At 53.0% G+C, this 19,775-nt stretch overlaps 10 protein-coding genes; 6 read left to right on the forward strand and 4 right to left on the reverse strand.

Annotated features, from left to right (window-relative positions):
• Positions 1 to 176: 176 nt before the first annotated feature.
• On the forward strand, positions 177 to 3,006 carry RCC_10920 (probable 26S proteasome regulatory subunit RPN1; the record flags this gene model as incomplete). XM_023776146.1 has 2 exons in its annotated part: positions 177 to 2,924; positions 2,983 to 3,006. 2 exons carry the CDS (start codon positions 177 to 179, stop codon positions 3,004 to 3,006), a joined length of 2,772 nt encoding a protein of 923 aa, XP_023631914.1.
• Positions 3,007 to 3,613: 607 nt separating this feature from the next.
• RCC_10921 (uncharacterized protein) lies at positions 3,614 to 4,496 on the forward strand (the record flags this gene model as incomplete). XM_023776147.1 has 3 exons in its annotated part: positions 3,614 to 3,892; positions 4,009 to 4,219; positions 4,276 to 4,496. The coding sequence occupies 3 exons, from the start codon at positions 3,614 to 3,616 to the stop codon at positions 4,494 to 4,496; spliced, it is 711 nt and encodes a 236-aa protein (XP_023631915.1).
• Positions 4,497 to 6,265: 1,769 nt separating this feature from the next.
• Positions 6,266 to 7,336, forward strand: RCC_10922 (uncharacterized protein; the record flags this gene model as incomplete). The annotated part of the gene is made up of 1 exon (XM_023776148.1): positions 6,266 to 7,336. The coding sequence occupies one exon, from the start codon at positions 6,266 to 6,268 to the stop codon at positions 7,334 to 7,336; it is 1,071 nt and encodes a 356-aa protein (XP_023631916.1).
• Positions 7,337 to 7,788: 452 nt separating this feature from the next.
• Positions 7,789 to 9,782, forward strand: RCC_10923 (uncharacterized protein; the record flags this gene model as incomplete). XM_023776149.1 has 2 exons in its annotated part: positions 7,789 to 8,021; positions 8,111 to 9,782. The coding sequence occupies 2 exons, from the start codon at positions 7,789 to 7,791 to the stop codon at positions 9,780 to 9,782; spliced, it is 1,905 nt and encodes a 634-aa protein (XP_023631917.1).
• Positions 9,783 to 11,030: 1,248 nt separating this feature from the next.
• On the forward strand, positions 11,031 to 12,716 carry RCC_10924 (related to allantoate permease; the record flags this gene model as incomplete). XM_023776150.1 has 4 exons in its annotated part: positions 11,031 to 11,156; positions 11,209 to 11,329; positions 11,380 to 11,967; positions 12,019 to 12,716. The coding sequence occupies 4 exons, from the start codon at positions 11,031 to 11,033 to the stop codon at positions 12,714 to 12,716; spliced, it is 1,533 nt and encodes a 510-aa protein (XP_023631918.1).
• Positions 12,717 to 12,916: 200 nt separating this feature from the next.
• RCC_10925 (uncharacterized protein) lies at positions 12,917 to 13,790 on the reverse strand (the record flags this gene model as incomplete). XM_023776151.1 has 2 exons in its annotated part: positions 12,917 to 13,361; positions 13,411 to 13,790. The coding sequence occupies 2 exons, from the start codon at positions 13,788 to 13,790 to the stop codon at positions 12,917 to 12,919; spliced, it is 825 nt and encodes a 274-aa protein (XP_023631919.1).
• Positions 13,791 to 15,077: 1,287 nt separating this feature from the next.
• Positions 15,078 to 15,467, reverse strand: RCC_10926 (uncharacterized protein; the record flags this gene model as incomplete). Its single annotated transcript, XM_023776152.1, has 1 exon — positions 15,078 to 15,467. One exon carries the CDS (start codon positions 15,465 to 15,467, stop codon positions 15,078 to 15,080), a length of 390 nt encoding a protein of 129 aa, XP_023631920.1.
• Positions 15,468 to 16,202: 735 nt separating this feature from the next.
• RCC_10927 (uncharacterized protein) lies at positions 16,203 to 16,814 on the reverse strand (the record flags this gene model as incomplete). The annotated part of the gene is made up of 1 exon (XM_023776153.1): positions 16,203 to 16,814. The coding sequence occupies one exon, from the start codon at positions 16,812 to 16,814 to the stop codon at positions 16,203 to 16,205; it is 612 nt and encodes a 203-aa protein (XP_023631921.1).
• Positions 16,815 to 17,742: 928 nt separating this feature from the next.
• RCC_10928 (probable NADH-ubiquinone oxidoreductase 21 kDa subunit, mitochondrial precursor) lies at positions 17,743 to 18,516 on the reverse strand (the record flags this gene model as incomplete). XM_023776154.1 has 3 exons in its annotated part: positions 17,743 to 18,052; positions 18,110 to 18,220; positions 18,278 to 18,516. The coding sequence occupies 3 exons, from the start codon at positions 18,514 to 18,516 to the stop codon at positions 17,743 to 17,745; spliced, it is 660 nt and encodes a 219-aa protein (XP_023631922.1).
• A 158-nt stretch (positions 18,517 to 18,674) lies between these two features.
• Positions 18,675 to 19,268, forward strand: RCC_10929 (probable mitochondrial F1F0 ATP synthase subunit F (Atp17), putative; the record flags this gene model as incomplete). XM_023776155.1 has 5 exons in its annotated part: positions 18,675 to 18,701; positions 18,755 to 18,769; positions 18,908 to 19,058; positions 19,126 to 19,191; positions 19,243 to 19,268. 5 exons carry the CDS (start codon positions 18,675 to 18,677, stop codon positions 19,266 to 19,268), a joined length of 285 nt encoding a protein of 94 aa, XP_023631923.1.
• Positions 19,269 to 19,775: the final 507 nt, after the last annotated feature.

Consider the following 19,775-nt stretch of genomic DNA (forward strand, 5'->3'; position numbering starts at 1 on the left):
TCACTCTCATCAACTCAACACCTCCATCAACATACTCTCCCCGCGGCTTCATCACCGCAACCTCTCAATCCACCACACCTTGTTGACCACTTGATTTATCAGCAGAATTGACACCGCCGCGCCACCGACATCGACATCGACAATCCGCTTGAAACAACCTCTTCCCCATTCCCAGCATGGCGAAGGAGGAGKAGAAGCCCAAGGCGGGCGAGAAGGTGGCAGACAAGGGCAAAGGCAAAGCAGAGGATTCCAAGCAACAACAAAGCAATGGAGCCAATGGCGGCGCAAAAGATGCCTCCAAGAAAGGCGATCTTGATTTGGCGCCTGAGGAGCTCAGCGAGGAGGACCAGAAGTTGAAGGACGAGTTGGACATGCTGGTCGAGCGATTAACCGAGTCGGATGCATCGCTGTACAAGGCGGCGCTTGAGGCGATCAAGACCAGCATCAAGACATCAACCAGCTCCATGACGGCTGTGCCCAAACCGCTCAAGTTCCTGCGACCACACTATGATAAGCTGTGTGCCGCGTACGACAGCTGGCCCAAGGGCAGTGAAAAGGACTCCCTCGCCGACACACTCTCCGTGCTGGGAATGACATACTCCGATGATGAAGACCGCCGAGATACCCTCAAGTATCGTCTCCTAGCTCCGGGCACTGACATTGGCTCGTGGGGTCACGAATACATGCGTCACTTGGCCCTGGAGATTGGGCAGGAGTATCAGAAGCGGCTGGACGACGAACAAGAGGTCGAGGACATCACCAAGCTTGTCCTCACCCTTGTTCCCTTCTTCCTCTCCCACAACGCTGATGCTGATGCTGTCGACATCCTCTCCGAGCTGGAGATGATCGAGTCGATCAAGGACTACCTTGATGAAAATACCTACCAGCGCGTGTGTCTGTACATGGTCACCATGGTTCCGCTTCTCACATACCCTGACAACGACCGCTTCCTCCGCACCGCCCACGACATTTACGTGAAGTTCAAGCAGCTCACTCAGGCCATCTCACTCGCCATCCGCCTTAACGACATGGAGTTGATCAAGTCAGACTTCAATGCCGCTGAGAGTAAGGCTCTCAAGTGTCAACTTGCCCTCCTCCTCGCTCGACAGCGGATCTGCTTCGAACTCGAGGGCGATGATGCCGACGACGCGGACATGCAGGACTGCCTCTACAATACCAGATTACCAGAGCACTACAAGTCGCTTGCCAAGGAATTGAACGTACTGGATCCCAAGGTTCCCGAGGATATTTACAAGTCACATCTCGAATCCAGCCGCACCGCAGGCCTCACCAACACCGACTCGGCACGCCACAACCTCGCGTCTGCATTCGTCAACTCGTTCGTCAACGCCGGATTTGGAGATGACAAGCTCATGCTTGTCGAGGGAGGTGTCAAGCAGAGTTGGATCTGGAAGGTCAAAGAGGAGGGTATGGTCTCGACAGCTGCCTCGGCCGGTATGCTCATGTTATGGGATGTCGAGATGGGTTTGGACAAGATTGATGCCTACACATATGTGCCAGAGGATCAGATCAAGGCCGGTGCCGCTCTGGCCATGGGGATCATGAACTCAGGCGTGCGTCTGGATAGTGACCCGACGCTCGCCTTGTTGGGTGATTTCGAGGGCAAGTCGGTTGGCGAGCGCGTGGCAAGAATCATGGGTCTTGGTCTGGCATACGCGGGTTCAAACAAGGAGGACTTGCTCGAGCTCTTGCTTCCAATCGTCTCGGACACGGGTCTTGACATGCAGCTTTCTGCTGTGGCGGCACTGTCTCTCGGTCTCATTTTTGTTGGGTCCGCGCAATCCGATGTCAGCGAGGCCATCATACAAACCTTCCTCGATGAGGACCGGAACAAGCAGCTCAAAGACAAATGGACGCGTTTCATGACTCTTGGTCTGGCCTTGCTCTTCTTCGGCCAGCAAGAAGAAGTTGATGTCGTCCTGGAGACCCTCAAAGCTATTGATCATCCAATGTCCAAGCCTGCTTCGATTCTTGCGGAGATTTGCGCCTGGGCAGGTACTGGAGCTGTTCTCAAGCTGCRGCAGCTTCTCCACGTCTGCAACGAGCATATTGAGGAGAAGGAGGACAAGAAGAAGGATGACGAGGATGAAGAGAAGAAAGAGGACGAGGAGCCAGTTGATGTTGCCGGCGAGCAGCTCGTCCAGGCATATGCGGTTCTCGGTCTCAGTCTCGTCGCAATGGGTGAGGAGGTCGGACAGGAGATGGTACTTCGTCAATTCGGTCACCTGATGCACTACGGGGAAGCCAACATCCGCAAAGCTGTTCCTCTCGCAATGGGTCTCATCTCACCCTCCAACCCTCAGATGAAGGTCTACGACACCCTGTCACGCTACTCCCACGACACCGACACGGATGTCGCTGTCAATTCTATCTTCGCCATGGGAATGCTCGGCGCTGGAACCAACAACGCTCGTATTGCCCAGCTCCTCCGTCAACTAGCATCCTACTACCACCGTGACCCCAACGCGCTGTTCATGGTCCGCATCGCTCAAGGTTTGCTACATATGGGCAAGGGCACTCTCACCATCAACCCATTTCACACGGATCGCTCCGTACTTTCAAAGGTTGCTGCGGCAGGTCTCCTGACCGTCGCACTGAGTCTGATCGACGACCCGAAGTCCTTCATTCTTGGCGACAACCACTACCTCCTCTACTACCTCGTCACCGCCATGCATCCGCGCTTTTTGATCACATTGGATGAGCTGCTTCAGCCGGTCCAGGTCAATGTGAGAGTTGGACAGGCCGTGGATGTTGTCGGACAAGCGGGGAGACCTAAGACGATCACGGGGTGGCAGACGCAGAGCACCCCTGTCTTGCTCGGGTATGGAGAGCGAGCAGAGTTGGAAGATGAGGAGTGGATCTGCTTGTCAAGCGTCATGGAGGGCGTCTGCATATTGAAGAAGGTGAGTACTACTGACTGATTTGGATATTGTGAATTCTTTGCTGACGGCACGAACGCAGAACCCCGACTGGCAAGCTCCGTAAAGGTCTTTTGAGCCGACTCCAAAACGGGATATGGTAGGCGAGGACGACTTGAGATGGTGATCAGAATCTGAGGCCACAATGGAGACGCTGGATGCATGATACAGTGTGGCTTCTCTAGAGAGATGCATGTACTATACAACCGAGAATTCAATGGCGTCATGTCGCAACCATTTCCTTCCAGTTTTCTCGTCTGACCATATTGTGGTTTCTAATGAAGAGCCATCCAAGAATCCCACGAAGGGAGTGGTGAACTCCCTCTGCTATTGTGTCTGTTGGGTCTGCCCCTCGGGCCAGGCCAGAGCTCGGAAAATGGTTTTGACGGCAGTACCCCGCGACTTGCTATGATGAATGAATCGAGACCTTCAAGCGCGAATCCATTGCACATTACCACCACCTTTCGCGTTTGTCAATCCATCTTGATCACGAGTTCAACTGGCATCCCCGAAGTCCATTTCCCACTCCAATAAAGCTCACTTCAACCGCAATCATAGCTTCCAATCGCCTTCCCGCTCGCCTTCGTCAGTTGACACGAACAATGGCATCCTCTTCCCCTCTCTCGCCGCAAGAAGCACCATGGCGAAACCAGTTCATGACCCACATCAAAACAATGGATTCTCCCGAATTCGTCTTCAGCACCGTTCATCCCACGACTCACGAACCTCGCGCTCGGTACTGCATCTTCCGCAGTCTATGGGCCGAACTGCCTGACAATTCTCGAAATCCGGCAACGAGGAATGAGAGGCTCTACGAGAGTGACTTACTATGTTTCACTACCGATAAACGTATGAGCAAAGTTGGTGAATTGTGTGGAGTGGAAGGGCTGGTGAATGGCTCAGGTGGGGGTGGGATTTGTGAGGCCGTGTTTTGGATCAAAGGAGATGTCATGGTAAGTCAAGTGAAGGACGCAAAGCATGCAGGGTAATTTTACGTGCCTCTGAGGCTACAATAAGCATTGAGCCATGCCGCAAAGTGTGTAAGACGTTGCTAACCCTTCCCTTCAAGGTACAATGGAGAATCAAAGGCAAAGCTTACGTGATCGGCCAAGACATCGATTCTGAGGGAGGAAACGTTGTGAAGAAGGAGCTTATGAAGAGAATGAGAGTTGTGGGAGACGAGAGCAAACAAGAGGGTTGGAGTTGGGGGAGAGAACTGACGGGACATTTTGGCAACATGAGCCCCGGAATGAGGGCGAGCTTTGCCAATCCACCCCCAGGTATGTTGGTTGTGAGGCTGCCGTTCATCAATGATGCTGACACTTCCACTTCGTAGGACAACTCGTCAATGAACCTTATGACGATAAGCATCTGAAACTTGGTGGGCAAGTTGAAGATCTGGATGACGCTGTTGCGAGGGCGAATTTCCGGGTCGTCGTGATCAAACCTACCGTTGTCGAGAGTGTTGATTTGAAGGATCCCGAGAGCGCGAGAAGACATGTCTATCGCTTCGACGATTCGACCGGAGTATGGTCGCATGAGGAACGTTGGCCTTGAGTGCAGGTCTCGGAGAGATTGTGATCAATGTACGCAATCCGCCCGCGTGACGGCACATCATACGACAAGGAAAGGGTACGGAAATGATGCTCATCTCGCAATCCCTGCAAAGCTCCGATATGAGAGAACGCGAGACGAAATCCTTGGCTACCGAAAAGTCGAGAATGGCGTCACACAGAGWTCCAAAGCCACGATCGCCATCGGCGTCGCCGTGTACTCCTACGACGGGGTTTGGGCAGGTCGCAGCGAGCCGCACGTGCAACTGTGCTTCTGACATGCTAATAACAAGACGGAGCTCAGATGACCTAGCCAGGAAAATGAAAGCCGTCAAGCAAGGTGTGTTGTGGTGGTCTGGGTGGAGCACAACCACGTCGTGGTCGTATGTCTTATCTTGCCATCTGATTGATGCCCAAGGCAAAACACTTTTGTCCAGGTGGAAATACTCCGCCGACAGAAATTACATAGGGTCCCCGGAAGAGATCAATGAAAAGGTGGGATTGTCCTGAAACTTCGCCAACCCCTTCCCGTGGAATCTTTGCCCGTGGTATGCAACCAGCGAAGAGTCAGACAGGGTATCACCAACAGGTGTGGACTGGCCCATCCGGAATAGGTAACCGTACTGCTGCATTTTGGGGCTGGCGTGCATGCGGGGATCACCTTCGACTGGGATCTTGAAGCATCATTCGTTTAGAGGTGGATACCATCCGGGATGCGTGCAGCGTGTCAGCTCCCTGCTAGATCTGCAGCATTGATGCGGGTTCAACGCGCGTGCATCAAGCTGTCTGGTTCTCATCGCTACCATAGGGGACCCTCTGGCACTGCTGACTTGCGGTGAGCGTACCAAGCGGACGTGAAGTGGTAGGAGAGGTCTCGACCCTTGATAGCGTTGATCTGTGGGGTAAAGGGAGACGCATGAAAAGTCTCGAGTTGACGTCTCGAAAGTCTCCACGGGTAGATAGAGTGGTTGGCTAAGAGTAGCGTCCGTTGAGCACATGGCCCGCCCCGCYCCCTGTCTTGCGCAATCGTCTTCAATTTCATAGCCGCGATCAATGCAAGCACTTTGCCTTTGCATCTATCCTGATCAGCTGATGAATGACCTCGCGAGAGCTGTACAACGACTTCGGCTCCAATCCATCGGTCTCTCGGTCATTATCTTCGATCTCAAGTTGACAGCTCTCCCCCACGACAGCGGAGATTTGCTTCATCGACTTTGCCGCCTTTGCCATACGGCTGCTCGCTGGACAGCATCCTGCGGCTCTGCCGTACGCCGCTCGTTGCTCCGAGAGCCGCGCGGAGGACATTTGCAGCTTCAGCCAATCAAATATCAAACACGACTTGCCCGCGCCAGAGCGCACAGCACTAGGCACTCTTTGGGAAGCTCCATCCTCCACTCTCATTGGCTCAATCGCTTCGCATTTGTTGTGTCATCCTCCCGCTTTCCAAACGAGGGCCGGGCTGTCGATCCCGCCGGCACACCCACACGGGCACCGTCAGCCTCTGGCGGTGCCGGCCTTTCTCACCTCAAACATCTACTCTCTACTTCACCTCTGTTCGATTGACAACACTCCGCACTTCCCAGGTCGAGCCGCCATTACGAACAGCTACATTTGCATGACCGATCAATCAGCTTATTGTCCCCTCATCTGACGGCTTTGTTGCTTGTCTGGACGACGCCGAGCCCTGCTCCGCGGATTGCCTTTGCTTTCCTTCGATTCTCATTCTCTCGGCTGTGCGAACGATCGCCCTTCTGGATGCCAGTATATTACGACATGGCAGACTCTACATACAGCTGCTTCACTTCTCTGCTGGAAAACATTCCTGGGTGGATTGCTGAGGTGGAGGATATACTGAAGAGTGCTGCGGTCAAGCAGGAGGAAATACTGTTCGCCAATCGACCCACAACACCACTGCGTAAGGACTCCAAAACATGGTCATTACAATCGAAGTGCTCCTCAATCGTGGGCCGGGACGAGCAGGCTCGTCCTCCAATAYGTTTGGATCTGATACATTCCGCATCACCCCACCTTGCCCACGCGGACGCACTACGCCTCTCGCAAAGGAAACGAAAGAACACATCAGTGCTTTCCGATCAAGGCTCGGAACCGGCTGCCATCAGACATAAATCCGCGGCAGTGGTCTACTACGATGGCGACACACAGAAACGCTTTGAGAAATTGGTTCGCGGCATTGGTCTCTCCAGGAATGCCATTCGCAAGGGCAAAATGAGTGCAAAGGTTGAAAGTCTGTCTCGCAGCAGATCCAGCAGCAGTGATGAGAGCGACAGCAGTAACAGCGGCGGCGAGGATCTCGGCAGTCTTAAGTCTGGCTACAAATCTACCCAACCGTCACCTCTGACTCCCTTCAGCCACAATGACGATTCGGAAGCGTACGACAACGTCGACAACCAGATGGAGAAGGCCCAGGCTTTTTGTGAACGGGCTGCTTATCAGGTCTTGAAAGACGGGGATTGTACCCTGGAGGTGTCCCATGCCAAGGAGCATTTTGCGCAGGCTTTGCAAATCGCTGAAACCGAGCTGCCTGCCTTGAAGAAGAAGGCTGAGAGAGTGGTGGAACGGCAACGGMGAAGTGACGAACGCCAGCGAGCCCAGGAAGATATGGCTTCTCAGCGAGCTGCGACTGCACTCGCACTAAAGGCCAGATTACAGGCCGTCGTCGCAGTAGATCGGGTGTCGAGTGCAAATAGCTCGTTGGAAGTCGATCCACTTGAGGTGGACGACTCCGAGAGTGAGAGCGAGTCCGATGGCGAATTCAACGTCGCTGACATGCAATTTGGGAAGCTCTCCCAGGTGCATTGCGCAAGACGCGCCATGGCTCATTGAAAGCGTCTGATTTAGCGTCATGCGAGCTGGTGATATTTTACTGGGCATATAAGCGTTGGAGCGGAACCTTTTTTGACATTTGCTGCGATGGGAAGCGAGGAGTTTCAGACAGCGAGCCAGCGAGCAGCGTCGATGGGATTGAACATGCACCACACTCTTCGTGGCATCATTTACTAGGAGTATTTCCACGACATATTGACATCTCCTTTTGTGTTGAAGCCATCGGGCGGGTATTGATGGTGCTCGAGAAGGTGAGGTCAAGAAACGCGCCTGCTTGTTGTTCTTGAGCGCTCTTTCCCTCGCGAAAGCTTCGGGCTACACATGGCTCTGGTGCCTGGAGAGCAGGCACTTTCTTTCCGAACTTCTTATCGCAGGGCTGCTCTTTTCTCTCACACTCATACACCCCTCTCACTCGTTCATTCGGAACAACACACAAGACTGTCATGAACAGGATGGCGAGAAGCAAGACGCCAAAACCAATCCAGACGTGGGAGGAAGTCGACTCACAGGATGAAGTCGAAGCACCACGCCTTCAAGGCGCTGCTCGCGGACTGAACAGCAAGAACGTGATCAACTCCAGCGCGACACTATCGGTCGCATCCACGAACCCCTCGACGGCGGCTTCTAGTGGCAAGCACGTCACTCGCACTGCCCGCAATGCCAGACCAGTAAATTACGACATGAAGTTCCACCCTATGGACATTGTCACAAGGCATGTTCTCCGTTTCAGTGCTCGAGCGCAATGGCGGATTGACTGACTTGCTGACTGCTCAGGCCCAATTCTGCTGCTGTCCGCAGACGCTCCAAGTCCATTTCTCTTCCGAGCCAGCATTCTGGAGATGAAAGCGACCTATCGTCTTTGACCCTGTCTGAGTCATCCGAGKACGAGCAAGAGGACGAGGACGAGATAACTTCTGACTCTCCCGTTCATCAGATCGCAAAGCAATGCCCCAATTTGGAGAGAAAGCCAGACCCTCGTGCCTCGCGTCGCTCTTCCAGACCAGAAGCCAAGAAGCCAGTGAACTATAGCCGGAAGCATCATCCACAGGATTACGGATTGCCTGGACGTCGCCACAGCGCCRTCTTGCCGCCGCCTTCTGTGGTTCGGAAAAACAAGCCAACGCCATCCCAGGCCCAGATCCTGACCCAGCGCAAGCGCAGAACCGAAGTCAGCGAACTGACAATTCCCGATTCTGACGAAGACGATGCAGACGCGGTTGAAAGCATTCCTGCCCGACTATCCGATGTCGAAGATGTTGATTTTGATGGTAGACCAGCAAAGAGACGGCGTCGCAGCGACATTCGTTCCCAGCGTGTGGTCGTCAACTTGACATGTAGCAGCATCACAGACATGGATTCGGATATGGACGTGGCAACCCAGCTAGCAGACTCTGTCATTGCTGCGCATGATACCCCTGTGGGTATCAGCTCGCAAGAATCAATCGGGCTGCTGGCGACAAGCAGCAGCACGCTCGATGGAACTGTCTCCCCAAACAAGGTTGCCCCGGCAGCCTTCGTGTTTGCTATCGTGAGGCCATACATTGCTCTCCCAAATGAGAGCCATCAATACACAACGGAAGCCAGTCAAGCGCAGACTCCGAGTGTGGCGCCGAGCGATTCGTCAGACCGCCGACACGAACAGTCCCAAACCATGAGCGCGCAATGCGGCGCCGAAATGAACTCTCGCATGACGCGGCAGGATGATTCTCAGACCGCTGGCTCGCACAGCAGTGTTGAGACATGTTCTCGGAYGGTGAGCGAGCAACGTGACACCGAAGCGAACACGTCGCGATTGGATGATTCCCTGGACATGAGCTCACGTGTCGATGCCGAGACATGCTCTCGGACGATGAGTGAGCAATGCTATCCAGACGCCAGTGACGAAACGATGGATGATTTCCGAGGTTTCAAAGTCAATCACTTGGCTACGCGTATGAGTCGCAGTGCTGGAGTGGAGTCTTCGCCCACCAGTAAGCAATGCGCTATTGAGAAATACTCTGAGCCGACGAATGAAGAGCACACTGTCCAGGTGAACTCCGAGCAGCGCGAGCCCGCGGCGACGCCACCGTCGTTCCATTTCGACGAGGCAATTGCTATCACCGAGCAAGCGATTTCTGGAGACGTCAGTCACAAGCATAACGGCGACGATACCACTAAGACTGCGTATCATGTCGAAGAGGTGCCTTTGGGTATGCAGCCCGCTGGAGCTATCGCGTCTTCACTCTCGGGATCTCCGGATCCAATTGACCTGCTTCCAAAGTTCAGCAGTTATCGAGCGACCGACAGTCTTCCCTCGACTGCAGAGCCAGAGTCGGACCGTACCGACAGTGATGCGATCGAAGATACTCTGTCTTCCATCGTAGACGATCTGTCTTCCATCGTAGACGAGCACACCGAAAGCGATACATTAGACAATCCTCCATCCGCAGCGTCGCTAGAACTTTGAGCTTCTCTGCGACTTGCCGCATCTGTCGTGTATGATGAAACAACATACTGTACACATGAAGGAAAGGGTCATTTGCTTGCTATCCATCGCATGTCTTTTGCACGTCGCTTATGGGTCTGACTATGAAGATGTAAGTGTATAAATGGACAGAGAAAATACAATTGTCTTTCGTCTATATTCCCTTTTCAAGTAAGCTCACGGACTGGGGATAATATCAGAGGCTTTGAATCAAAGTACTCTCAATTCAAACTTGATTGTTAGCGATCGTCTTTGTCAAGACGTCGGAATCTCTGCACGTTTCCACCAAGCACTCACTACGTTCATTACTGAGGATATACCGCGCAACCAGCCTGATCATAGATTCTAGGCCTACCGTGGGATGTATAGCTGAATCAGTCAGATTATCACATCTTTTTCCGGTAGATTGGAGCTACAAAATTGTGGAACATCATAGCGAACTCGTCGTCGACGGACGCTACACAAACCCTAACCCTAACAAAAAGCCAGCTCGTCAAGAACAAGAAAACCACGACTCGCATCCCGAAGTAAAACAGTGACCTCACCTAAGGTAGTACTTTCACTCTACCTCAGTCAATCCTCATTGCCACTGTTCCTGAATACAACACCAGGTCTACTAGGCTATCCCGTGACCATGTACACTGCGGCGAAACTTCCCGAGCCACTTTGTTTGGGAGATGTCTTTCCGGATATGGCGCACTCGATTGTAAGGTTACCTGTAGGAGTCTGCTTGTAATCCCGAATCACGCAGCAACGGATGAAGGATTGCAGTGCAGCATGCTGCTGATATCAATGTCCCTTTGCCCGGACTACAAGGGGCAATACTTCCGCTCTTCCAAGTCCAGGCCTGATGACTACTTGGCACCCAAGCCGGAGTCTGCGTGTTCCTGTTTAACCGGCTGTGGTGAGCTTCGGTTCGCGYGCGCAAAAACAGTGGCATGCGGTGACACGCGAACGCCATGTGCGCGCCTTCAGGGTTCGGCAATGCGCTAAAGGTCGACAACCCCATGGGAAATTCGCGTGGAGAGCTTGGCAACGACCTACAATAGCGAATCGCATGTCGGGAATTTGCAGCTTGGAACATTCTCCAGCTTGGCGCCCGTAAGCGCAAGCTGCGGGTTACAGCGGGTCTGATTGCGACCATGACGGGGTATAAAAGCGCGGCTTTGTCCTGCGTGGGAAGGCGAAACGAGGCTGCAAAAACCGTTCGCTTTTCCGGTATCCATCACCATGGCGGACGTCAAGGCTGAAAGTTTGCGCGAGAAGGAGTATGCGTCTTCTTCTCACGCAGAGAGTGTGAAGAACGAGAGATTGACCGCCAATGCGGAGCTGGAGGCAATCCCTGACCCCGATGCTGTATGTACTGTTTCCGTTCGGGCAGCTCTCAAGTGAAGACTGACATGGAAAGGGGAAAACCGACGAAGAGAGAGCAGCTCTTGACAAGGCATTGCTACGAAAGATCGATCTCTGGCTCATCCCATGGCTCTGCTTGCTTTACTTGCTCTCCTTTTTGGACAGAACGAATATTGGTGCGCTTTGCATGCCCAAGTTGTTGCTCAGAGAACTGACATTCATGCAGGTAATGCCAGAGCCGCTGGGATGGAAGCCGATCTGGACATGGTCGGCGATCATAAATACAACCACACCCTGACAATCTTCTTCATCTCGTATGCMCTSKCCGAMCCTGTRACCAATGTGCTGCTCAAGCGTCTGTCACCGAGAGTCTTCTTCACAGGTATCATCATCGCTTGGGGCTCAATCATGACCCTCATGGGCCTGGTGGAGAACTTCGCAGGGCKGATGGTTGCTCGATTCTTCTTGGGTCTTGCGGAGGCTGGTCTGTACCCTGGCGTCAATTACTACCTGTCGTGTTGGTACAGGAGAAGCGAGCTCGGTCTTCGTTCCGCAATATTCTTCTCAGCTGCCGCTCTAGCCGGAAGCTTCGGAGGCTTGTTGGCTGCTGCAATTGCCAAGATGGACGGCGTTGGTGACACGGATGGCTGGGCTTGGATCTTCATCCTCGAAGGCCTCGCCACAGTCTTTGTTGGAGCCTTTTGCTGGTGGATGGTTTTCGACTGGCCAGACACTGCCAGATTCCTGACTCCAGACGAGCGGAATCGTGTCCGACGTCGCCTTGCGGCAGACAACCAGTCGAGCTCAGCTGAAGGTTCGTTTCCCTCGTTTACGCCTCACCCTTTCCTGACTAACAGCATTCCAGCCTACGACAAGCGCCACATCTACGCAGCGCTCAAAGACTGGAAGACATGGGGATACGCCGTCATCTACATGGGAACGCTGTGCCCACTGTACGCCTTCAGCTTGTTCCTCCCAACTATTCTGAGAGGCATGGGCCACTCCGGCACCAGACTCCAACTGCTCTCCGTCCCCCCCTACGCTGTCGCGGCTCTGTTGACAATCACCGTCGGTTACATCGGAGACCGAACGCGCCAGCGTGCAATCTGCAACATGTGTGTCGTCAGCCTGAGCATCATCGGCTTTACAATGCTCCTCGCCTCTTCCGATCCCAGCATTCAGTATGTGGGAACGTTCTTTGGAGCCGCGGGCATCTATCCAACGATTCCCAACACGTTGAGCTGGTGCTCCAACAACATTGAAGGCGTGTACAAAAGAGGTGTCATCATCGGCATCGTCGTTGGTTGGGGCAACCTCAACGGCGTCGTCTCCTCGAACATCTACCTGGACGCGGACAAGCCTCGATACTTTACGGGACACGCCGTGGTCTTGGCTTACCTCGTTGTCTGTCTGCTTGGAGGCACCATCTTCATGTGGGTTTCGCTGCGAAGGGAGAATGCTAAACGTCTATCTGGAAAGCGGGACAACATGCACCAGGGAATGACGGAAGATGAGATTTGGGTAGCAGGCGATAACCGGCCAGACTTCATCTACAGCATGTAGATGTGAGGTTGATGGTGTGAAAGGCCTATCTAATGAGGAACGATTCACACAGGTCTAGGAATGCAAACTTTGCCCACTCAACATTGTGCAGCATGAATCTGCTGCTGTATTATAAGCCATGATTATGAACGTCCTTCGCTATACCTTCTACGTATCGAAATCCCGCTATCCCGCCTAGCTTGCTCTGCTCTTGAGCGTACTCACTTGACGTCAACTCCGGAATCCCCGTCCGTCTCTCTCTTTGGCTCTCTGACCATAATGTCCAACTGGACATGCTCCCTCTCCCTCTGCAAGTACACATGCTTCCTCAACTCGAACCCCATCTTCCCATAGATGATCTGGTTGACGTAGCTCGAGCTCTCCAGATAGCACGCCTTGCCCTCCTTGTCGGCGGTGGCGGTAACGTAATCGATTACCTTCCTCGCATACCCCTTCCCGCGTCCACTAGGCTTCGTGCCAATGTAGACGAGATACCAGCTGTCCTGGTCACGCTCGCCCATGATCAGCGCTTTGGTATCGTTCAGAAGAGGCAGGAATTCATCGAAGAAACGCTTGCGGCCTTCGCGACTTAGGAGGTAGCTCAGGCGCCACATCCCAGAGCGAAGCATGGTGGGATAGTCGTCCATGTTCTCGCCGGGTGGCATCCTGCACAAGTCAGCAAGTCGCAGAATGAGAAACTCCATACAAAACCTACCAAAGAGCCACGCAGTCGTAGTTTGGCCCGGCACTGACTACCAGCCCTTTCAGCAAGTGGGCATACGTGATGTACTCCATCATCTTTAAATGTAGCTCCCACTTCTGCTCCTCCGACCAATGAGCACGGTCAGGAGTATGGGTGAAGTACAGACTCGTATGGTCTTCCTTGAAGGCCAAAGCCAGAGAGTATGCGGCTTCTTTGTATTCGCTCAAAGTCAGGACGCGGGCTTCATTTCCCGCTGCAGCAAGGAGATTCTTCTGCATGACGACCCTGTCAGCGTCGATAGATGTTGTGTTGGCTCCGACATCTTTTGCGACACTGTCTAGGGCTGCCTTCTCGGCGTCGATGTCGATGGAGAGGATGGTTTTGTTCTCCATAATTGCGGTTTGGAATGATTTCTATTACTGAGCGGGATGAATGTGCGTCCTGACTTTTGAAGAGTGTGTACGAAATCCGACATCAAGTTTTATTTGGTTCGGTCTCGGTGTGTTTCAAGCGGCCTTTGGAGCTTTGGAGAAGATAATGATGGGCAGGTCTTGAGATGGATGTTGTGGAGATGGATAGTACCGAACRTGTTCAGCGGGTATGAAAGGTCTGCACAATGATGGAGGTTTGAGATTTTCGAGCTGTTCGTGCTGTGGTGACGAGGGAATCGGAAGTACAAGAAGACAAACGTACGCCTCACCTGATATACCAGTGACTGCATCCTTCGTCGTATCTTTCAGGGCATCGAGACCCCACACTATCTTTGGCCAAGAATGACAGTCTGCACGCCAACCGGCCGGCCCCGCACTCCTGATGGAATGGGTGGGTTACAGGGTGTCCTTATCCTGGCAGCCTCTGATGCCCAAGACACCCCAAAAGTGGCGTATCGGTTGGAGAGGAGCTTCTGACTCTTCAATCCAATTTTGACACTCCAGTGGCACCCGATGCTCGCGGTATAGGCGTTGCAAGATGAGGTGGTGGTGAAAGCGTTCGCGTACAACTGCTGCTTCCGGMAAGGCGTTGGCAGCGACAAGCATCTTTGATCGCTGACCTTGCTTCCCGGCCTTTCGGACGCCTTGCGCCGAGACCGAAGTGTCTCTCGAAGATACTGAGATAGAAAGGGCCAATCGCAGTCGAGGACAGATGCATTCACCTGCAAAAGCCGCAAGATGCCGAGACCATGTGATCTCGACGAGTTGACGATCGCGGAACTCGACGGGCGATGTCCATGGGGCTCAAATCGCAGCGGTCAGTATGTGGGAGATGGAGGAGAATGTGGTCGATGAGGAGAAGAGGTGAAGTGGTCCAGAGAAGATCTTTTACACTGACGTGTTGAGGCATTTTCGAGAAGCCCGTGACCGTGGCCGGCATCAGGGAAATATGCTTTCTGGCTTTGAACCTTGCCGGATGTCAAGGAAAGGATGCGGTCGACCTCATTCCAACTACTGGCTTCATGTCCACCGTACGGACGACGAACCTCTTAACGTACGATTCCATATAGCAGCCGGTATCGCATGCGGACTACAAGAAGATAATGGCATCATGAATCCCTGATTTGCGTTGATCTTTGAGCACTGCAACTCACCATCGTCCCTCAACTTCGTAAGCAGTCAGTGTACCGCCAAAGGCCTTTAGACTAGCACGGACGACATTTGCGTAGGAGAGACGGTGAGGCTTGACTAGAAATGTGGGCGGAACTGGGACTGCTGCTTGCTATTGTTGGCGTGAAGCAAGTCCTCCCGGCGTAGGCGAGCGAGTTCGCCAACCAGCACGTCCGGGATCTTGTGGATCTTGCCAGGCCTGAAGACGACTTCGAGGTTGTCGAATTGGGAAAGGTAGGTCGACACCGTAACGAGTCGCATGTTCAATCGATCCGGGGAGACGGTGTTTGCAATGACTGTCTTCTTCGCCATTGCCACCACCGCGCTGTGGTCGGTGAAGGCGATCACCGTCGGCGCCGCGTCCACTATGTGTTTAATCTTCTTCACAACCCGCATTAATCCCCACAACTCCATCTCCGTTAGGCAGTATCTCCCCTCAGCCGCCGTCAATTGCCTACTCAGGTACATGACTAGCTGGACGTCTTTGTCAGGGAATCGGCTCGCTCGAGATAGCCACCTCGTTGTGTCCGCAAAGTCGTCGAGGCAATGGTCGACCGCGTCCACGGGCTGTGGTTCCTGTAGAATCGGTATATGGAGCAATCTATATCTGTTGATGTTGTGAAAGATACATTGTTACACTGCATGAAGAAGTGGCTACCCTAGGTACAGTTCTGACCTTGCGCCATCCATCCATACCACCTTCCTCCGTAACAACTGCCGCTTTCCAAAGAAACTTCGCATACCCTCATGCAGCCTTTCCCTCTCGATAACCGTTCCGGTTCCGCATGGAAGACAAGGTAGCGTGATGATCTCGGTGCCATTCCTTCGTTTGAGCAGGCGACTGGCGTGATCGCTGGCTGAGCTTGACGACGGGCTCTTCGAGCCACACCCAAAGAACTGAAGTTGGCGGCTGCATAGTATCATAGACAACGCAAGCAAGCGTCTGTAACAAGTAGAATTCCTACACACCCATATATCACCCTCACAATTCTTTGCAAGGATGAGCACTGCACTTGATCCAGAGATTCTTCAGGTAGTGTAAATGAGTCCAGGGTCATAAAAAACACATGTGAGATTCACTCGAGATGTAAAGAATTTTATCAACTATACAACCTGCTTCATTATTACAGACCAAGTAAGTGAATCCTTCCAAGTGAATATTCTCGAATCTTCAACAAATCACCCTTCCTTTCCATCACTTGCTCAAAGTTCCACCCCGAGCAGTCTCACCAGAAGCTTGCGCAAAACTTCGCGGTCTCCGCCCGAGTCAATAGCAACCGCTCCAATGAGTGCTTCAATGGTGGTTGCGATTCCCTTCTCGCCCGGTTCCTTCATCATGGCAGTGGGGTACCATTTCCGGATGAGGTCGGTGATGCCGTGATCATCGGCCACCTTCTTCAGGTACTTGTCTGTGATGACCGCCTGAACGCGTTGCTGGACCTTGCCGATAAGCATCCTTGTGTTRTCCGGCCCCAGTTGACCAAACCAGCAGGCTAAGAGCACGTCACGGAGAACGCCGTCTCCGTATTGTGCCAAACCATAATTCGCCTCTTTGAGCAGTACACCGTTCGGTAGTCGCGCCGCGTACCATTTGAGTGTATACATGGCTTCTCGGAGTAATATAAGATCCTTGAAATTGTATTGCAAGGCCGACTCGACCTGGATCTTCTCGTCCAGAAATCTTGGATCGTTCAAGTCGAGCTCAAGAACGGCCGCCTGGAGACTCAGTTCCCTTCGTTCTTGTTTCCTCTTCTGCGATTTCGACATCGGTAGTGTGGGTTGGAGTARTGTCGGTGTTGGAGTTGGAGAAACCATTTTTCGAGTGTTGAGTGGATGGTTATTTGGGTGTCGTGGGTGTTGCAGTGTGCAGTGGTCTGGTATACTGGTGTAGAGAGAGCCGATATAGCAGTATGAGTGGCTGTTTTGCAATGCAGTGGAAGAGAGTATGCGATGTGTTAATGTATTATAGAAAGGTGTGCGCGTGAGCGAGGTTTATAAAGTCCCATTAGGATCCGGGGATTCGAGAGTGAATAAAACATCTTCATGTGCCGTATAAGCAGATGCCATAAACTTTCGTATTCACTCGACTTAKCGTTTCTGAAGCTCGTGCTTACACGTGTTGCGATTTCATTCACCCTCGGACTCATCCAGCTCCAGAGACTCGAGGTTCGTGACATGAGGCCCGCGTAGGCAGTTGAACTATGTTTCGTAGACATGATTGGTGAAAAGGGGTAATAGGAGGATGGAATGGATATCAAAAGTATGGACTACTAGGTAACTCCAGAGTCGAGCTCATGTACTCCTGAGATCTGCTTGCTGATTAGGAAAGATCTTTGTGCATAACAAATATGACATCTTCGACCTTACAACTTACGCTTTGCATCCCTTTGATACTGCTGCATTGGCGAATGCTCTGTTTGCTAAAGTGTTTGAAGTATGGAACATCACGGAAGCCTCCGACTTTGTGGCCTGAGGGACACAAGAAACCACACCGGACTGCAACCCTATGTGCTCAGATTAGACTAGCTTGCTTGAAATACATTGCTATCGGGACTTACTGCAACCCATGCGTGTCGTGCGGGGACCTGACTCTGTAAGTCTGCAAGCGGGAGAGGTACGACACTGTAAGGAAAGACTGGACTGGTACTCGACGAACCTCGCGATATCTCTGTGCACATCCCGACCCAACACATGAATTCATATGTACACAGCGCTCTTCTCAATCATTTCCTCCCTAGCTAGCTTACTTCGTCCTGACCTGCTTCAACTTCTTTGCACTGTGAACAAACTGGTCCGCATAAGCCTTTGGAATGGTTCTCCTCTCGTTCGGCTCCTGCACAAAGAATTCATATCCTTGCTTGTTGGCGAAGCGAATAGCGTCCTCTTTGGTTTGGAAGTTGAGATGTGTGCCTTGCATGAAATCGGCACTGCTCTGCCATCCCATCAGCGGGTTTTCCCAACGATGACCCTTGGTGAGCGGGTCCCAATCCATTCGCCAGTGGTGCGAGTTCCAGTCGCCGGATTGTGTTGCAGTTTTGGCGGGTTTGTAAATGCTACAGGATGGTTTGTTAGCCGTGGCGGAGGCGTGTGTGGAAATGCAATCTACGTACCGGACTGTGCGAGCTTGGAGCTCAATTGGCGCACCAGACAGTACGGCGGCTGGTGTATCCTCACCGGGCTCGCTGCCGTCCATTACGCGCATGGGGATTGGGGAGAAGTTGCTAGTCACTCTAGTCAGCCCTCCACATCCACCCATCATGTATAGCTGTAATCCCTACGATGTGCGGTAGTCCATGACCGCATTGTAGTCTGGGCCATGTCTGGGCTGGCCCTGTGCTGCTCCCTCCTGCTTCACCATTCCGCTCTCGCCCATCTTGGCTGCCGGCGGCTGCGATGGGGAGGATGTTGCAGGCGCATCTGAAGCGGCGCGGGAGAGGGCGGGGAGTCTGGAGGAGAGGGCGGGTCGCGAATACACAGCACGTAGGCCGGTCGCTGCGACTGATCGGAAGGAGGCCATGACGTGCAGATGTGTGAGCCGGACGTGAGGTGTACTGCGGTCAATGTCAATGCTGCTGGTGATGTCCTGTAACCCTAACGCTAGCACGGCGATCGCGCTTCACCTTTCAACTTCAACACTCCCATTGCGCAGCAGCATCACCCACGATCACAGCAGCCATGGTGTCCTCGATAGTCCCCCCAAAGGTATGCCAGAGCAGTCCAAGGAGATAAAACCAATAGCTAACAATATGTGGTAGATCGCATCGCCCAACGTAAGCGCTCCGCCTCCCGGCTCGAACCCCGGCTACACATGCACCCCTCCTCCCATACGCCTTGATGAAGTGATGGACATATCAATGGAGATGGACAAGAGACAGATTGCAGAATCAAGACTAACCGAGAGCTCCCAGGCCATTGGCGGTGCCGCCGACGCAGCGCGTATGCAGAATGTCGTCAGCTTCTACGRGAAACTCCCTCGCGGCTCGGCTCCAGCACCAAAGACTGGCGGTCCGATCACCTGGTACAAGAACAAATACTTCAACGGAAGAGGCTCGCCAATGCGTATGTCATGACATGAAACCGGCCTGATGAGGCCGGAAAGCAGTGGCAGAAGCTAACTGCAGGACAGCTCTCGTTCACATTATCGGTGGACTCATGTTGATTGGATACGCTCAGAACTACTATTTCCATCTCCGTAAGCTGTCCTGGCCARGAATGCCTTGAAACGGAGACTGACAGAAAGCAGGCCACCACAAGAACAACGCTCACTAAGTGCAGCAAATGACGCGGAGTTTGTGAGATAGGTGGCGAAGTTGGGAGTGCTATGAGACAGAGAATCTGTATATAAGATCAATCAGAGGCTTCCTACGTGGTGTTATGGCTCATGTTCACTCAAGTCCAACTTCTTCGACTCGGGCTAATCACGTGACCTCTCCCACACCATGATACCGGAACGTGCATATCGGAATGATTTCGATGCCGCTGCAGATAGATGCGAGACACGTGTGATCTCTGTCATATGTGAGCCGTACTTGTTTCACTGTTGTCGGCATTCTCGTTCTCGTTTGTCCCAGGGGCCCAGATGCATCACTTGACCGCGGACGCTAGTCGGACATCGCCGAGCGAACCCGCGAATCCAGCAGACAAGGCAGCTGAACACGACACCTCATCAACACTCCACCAACACCTCTCGCCCTTCCCTTCCGAGCTCGCCGCAGCCGGACACCCGCTCACCAGTCGCCCCACGCGTAAAACTACACCGCGAACCCGGCGACGATT

Source organism: Ramularia collo-cygni, assembly GCF_900074925.1.
Source record: "Ramularia collo-cygni strain URUG2 genome assembly, contig: RCC_scaffold25, whole genome shotgun sequence".
Lineage (NCBI taxonomy): Eukaryota > Fungi > Ascomycota > Dothideomycetes > Mycosphaerellales > Mycosphaerellaceae > Ramularia > Ramularia collo-cygni.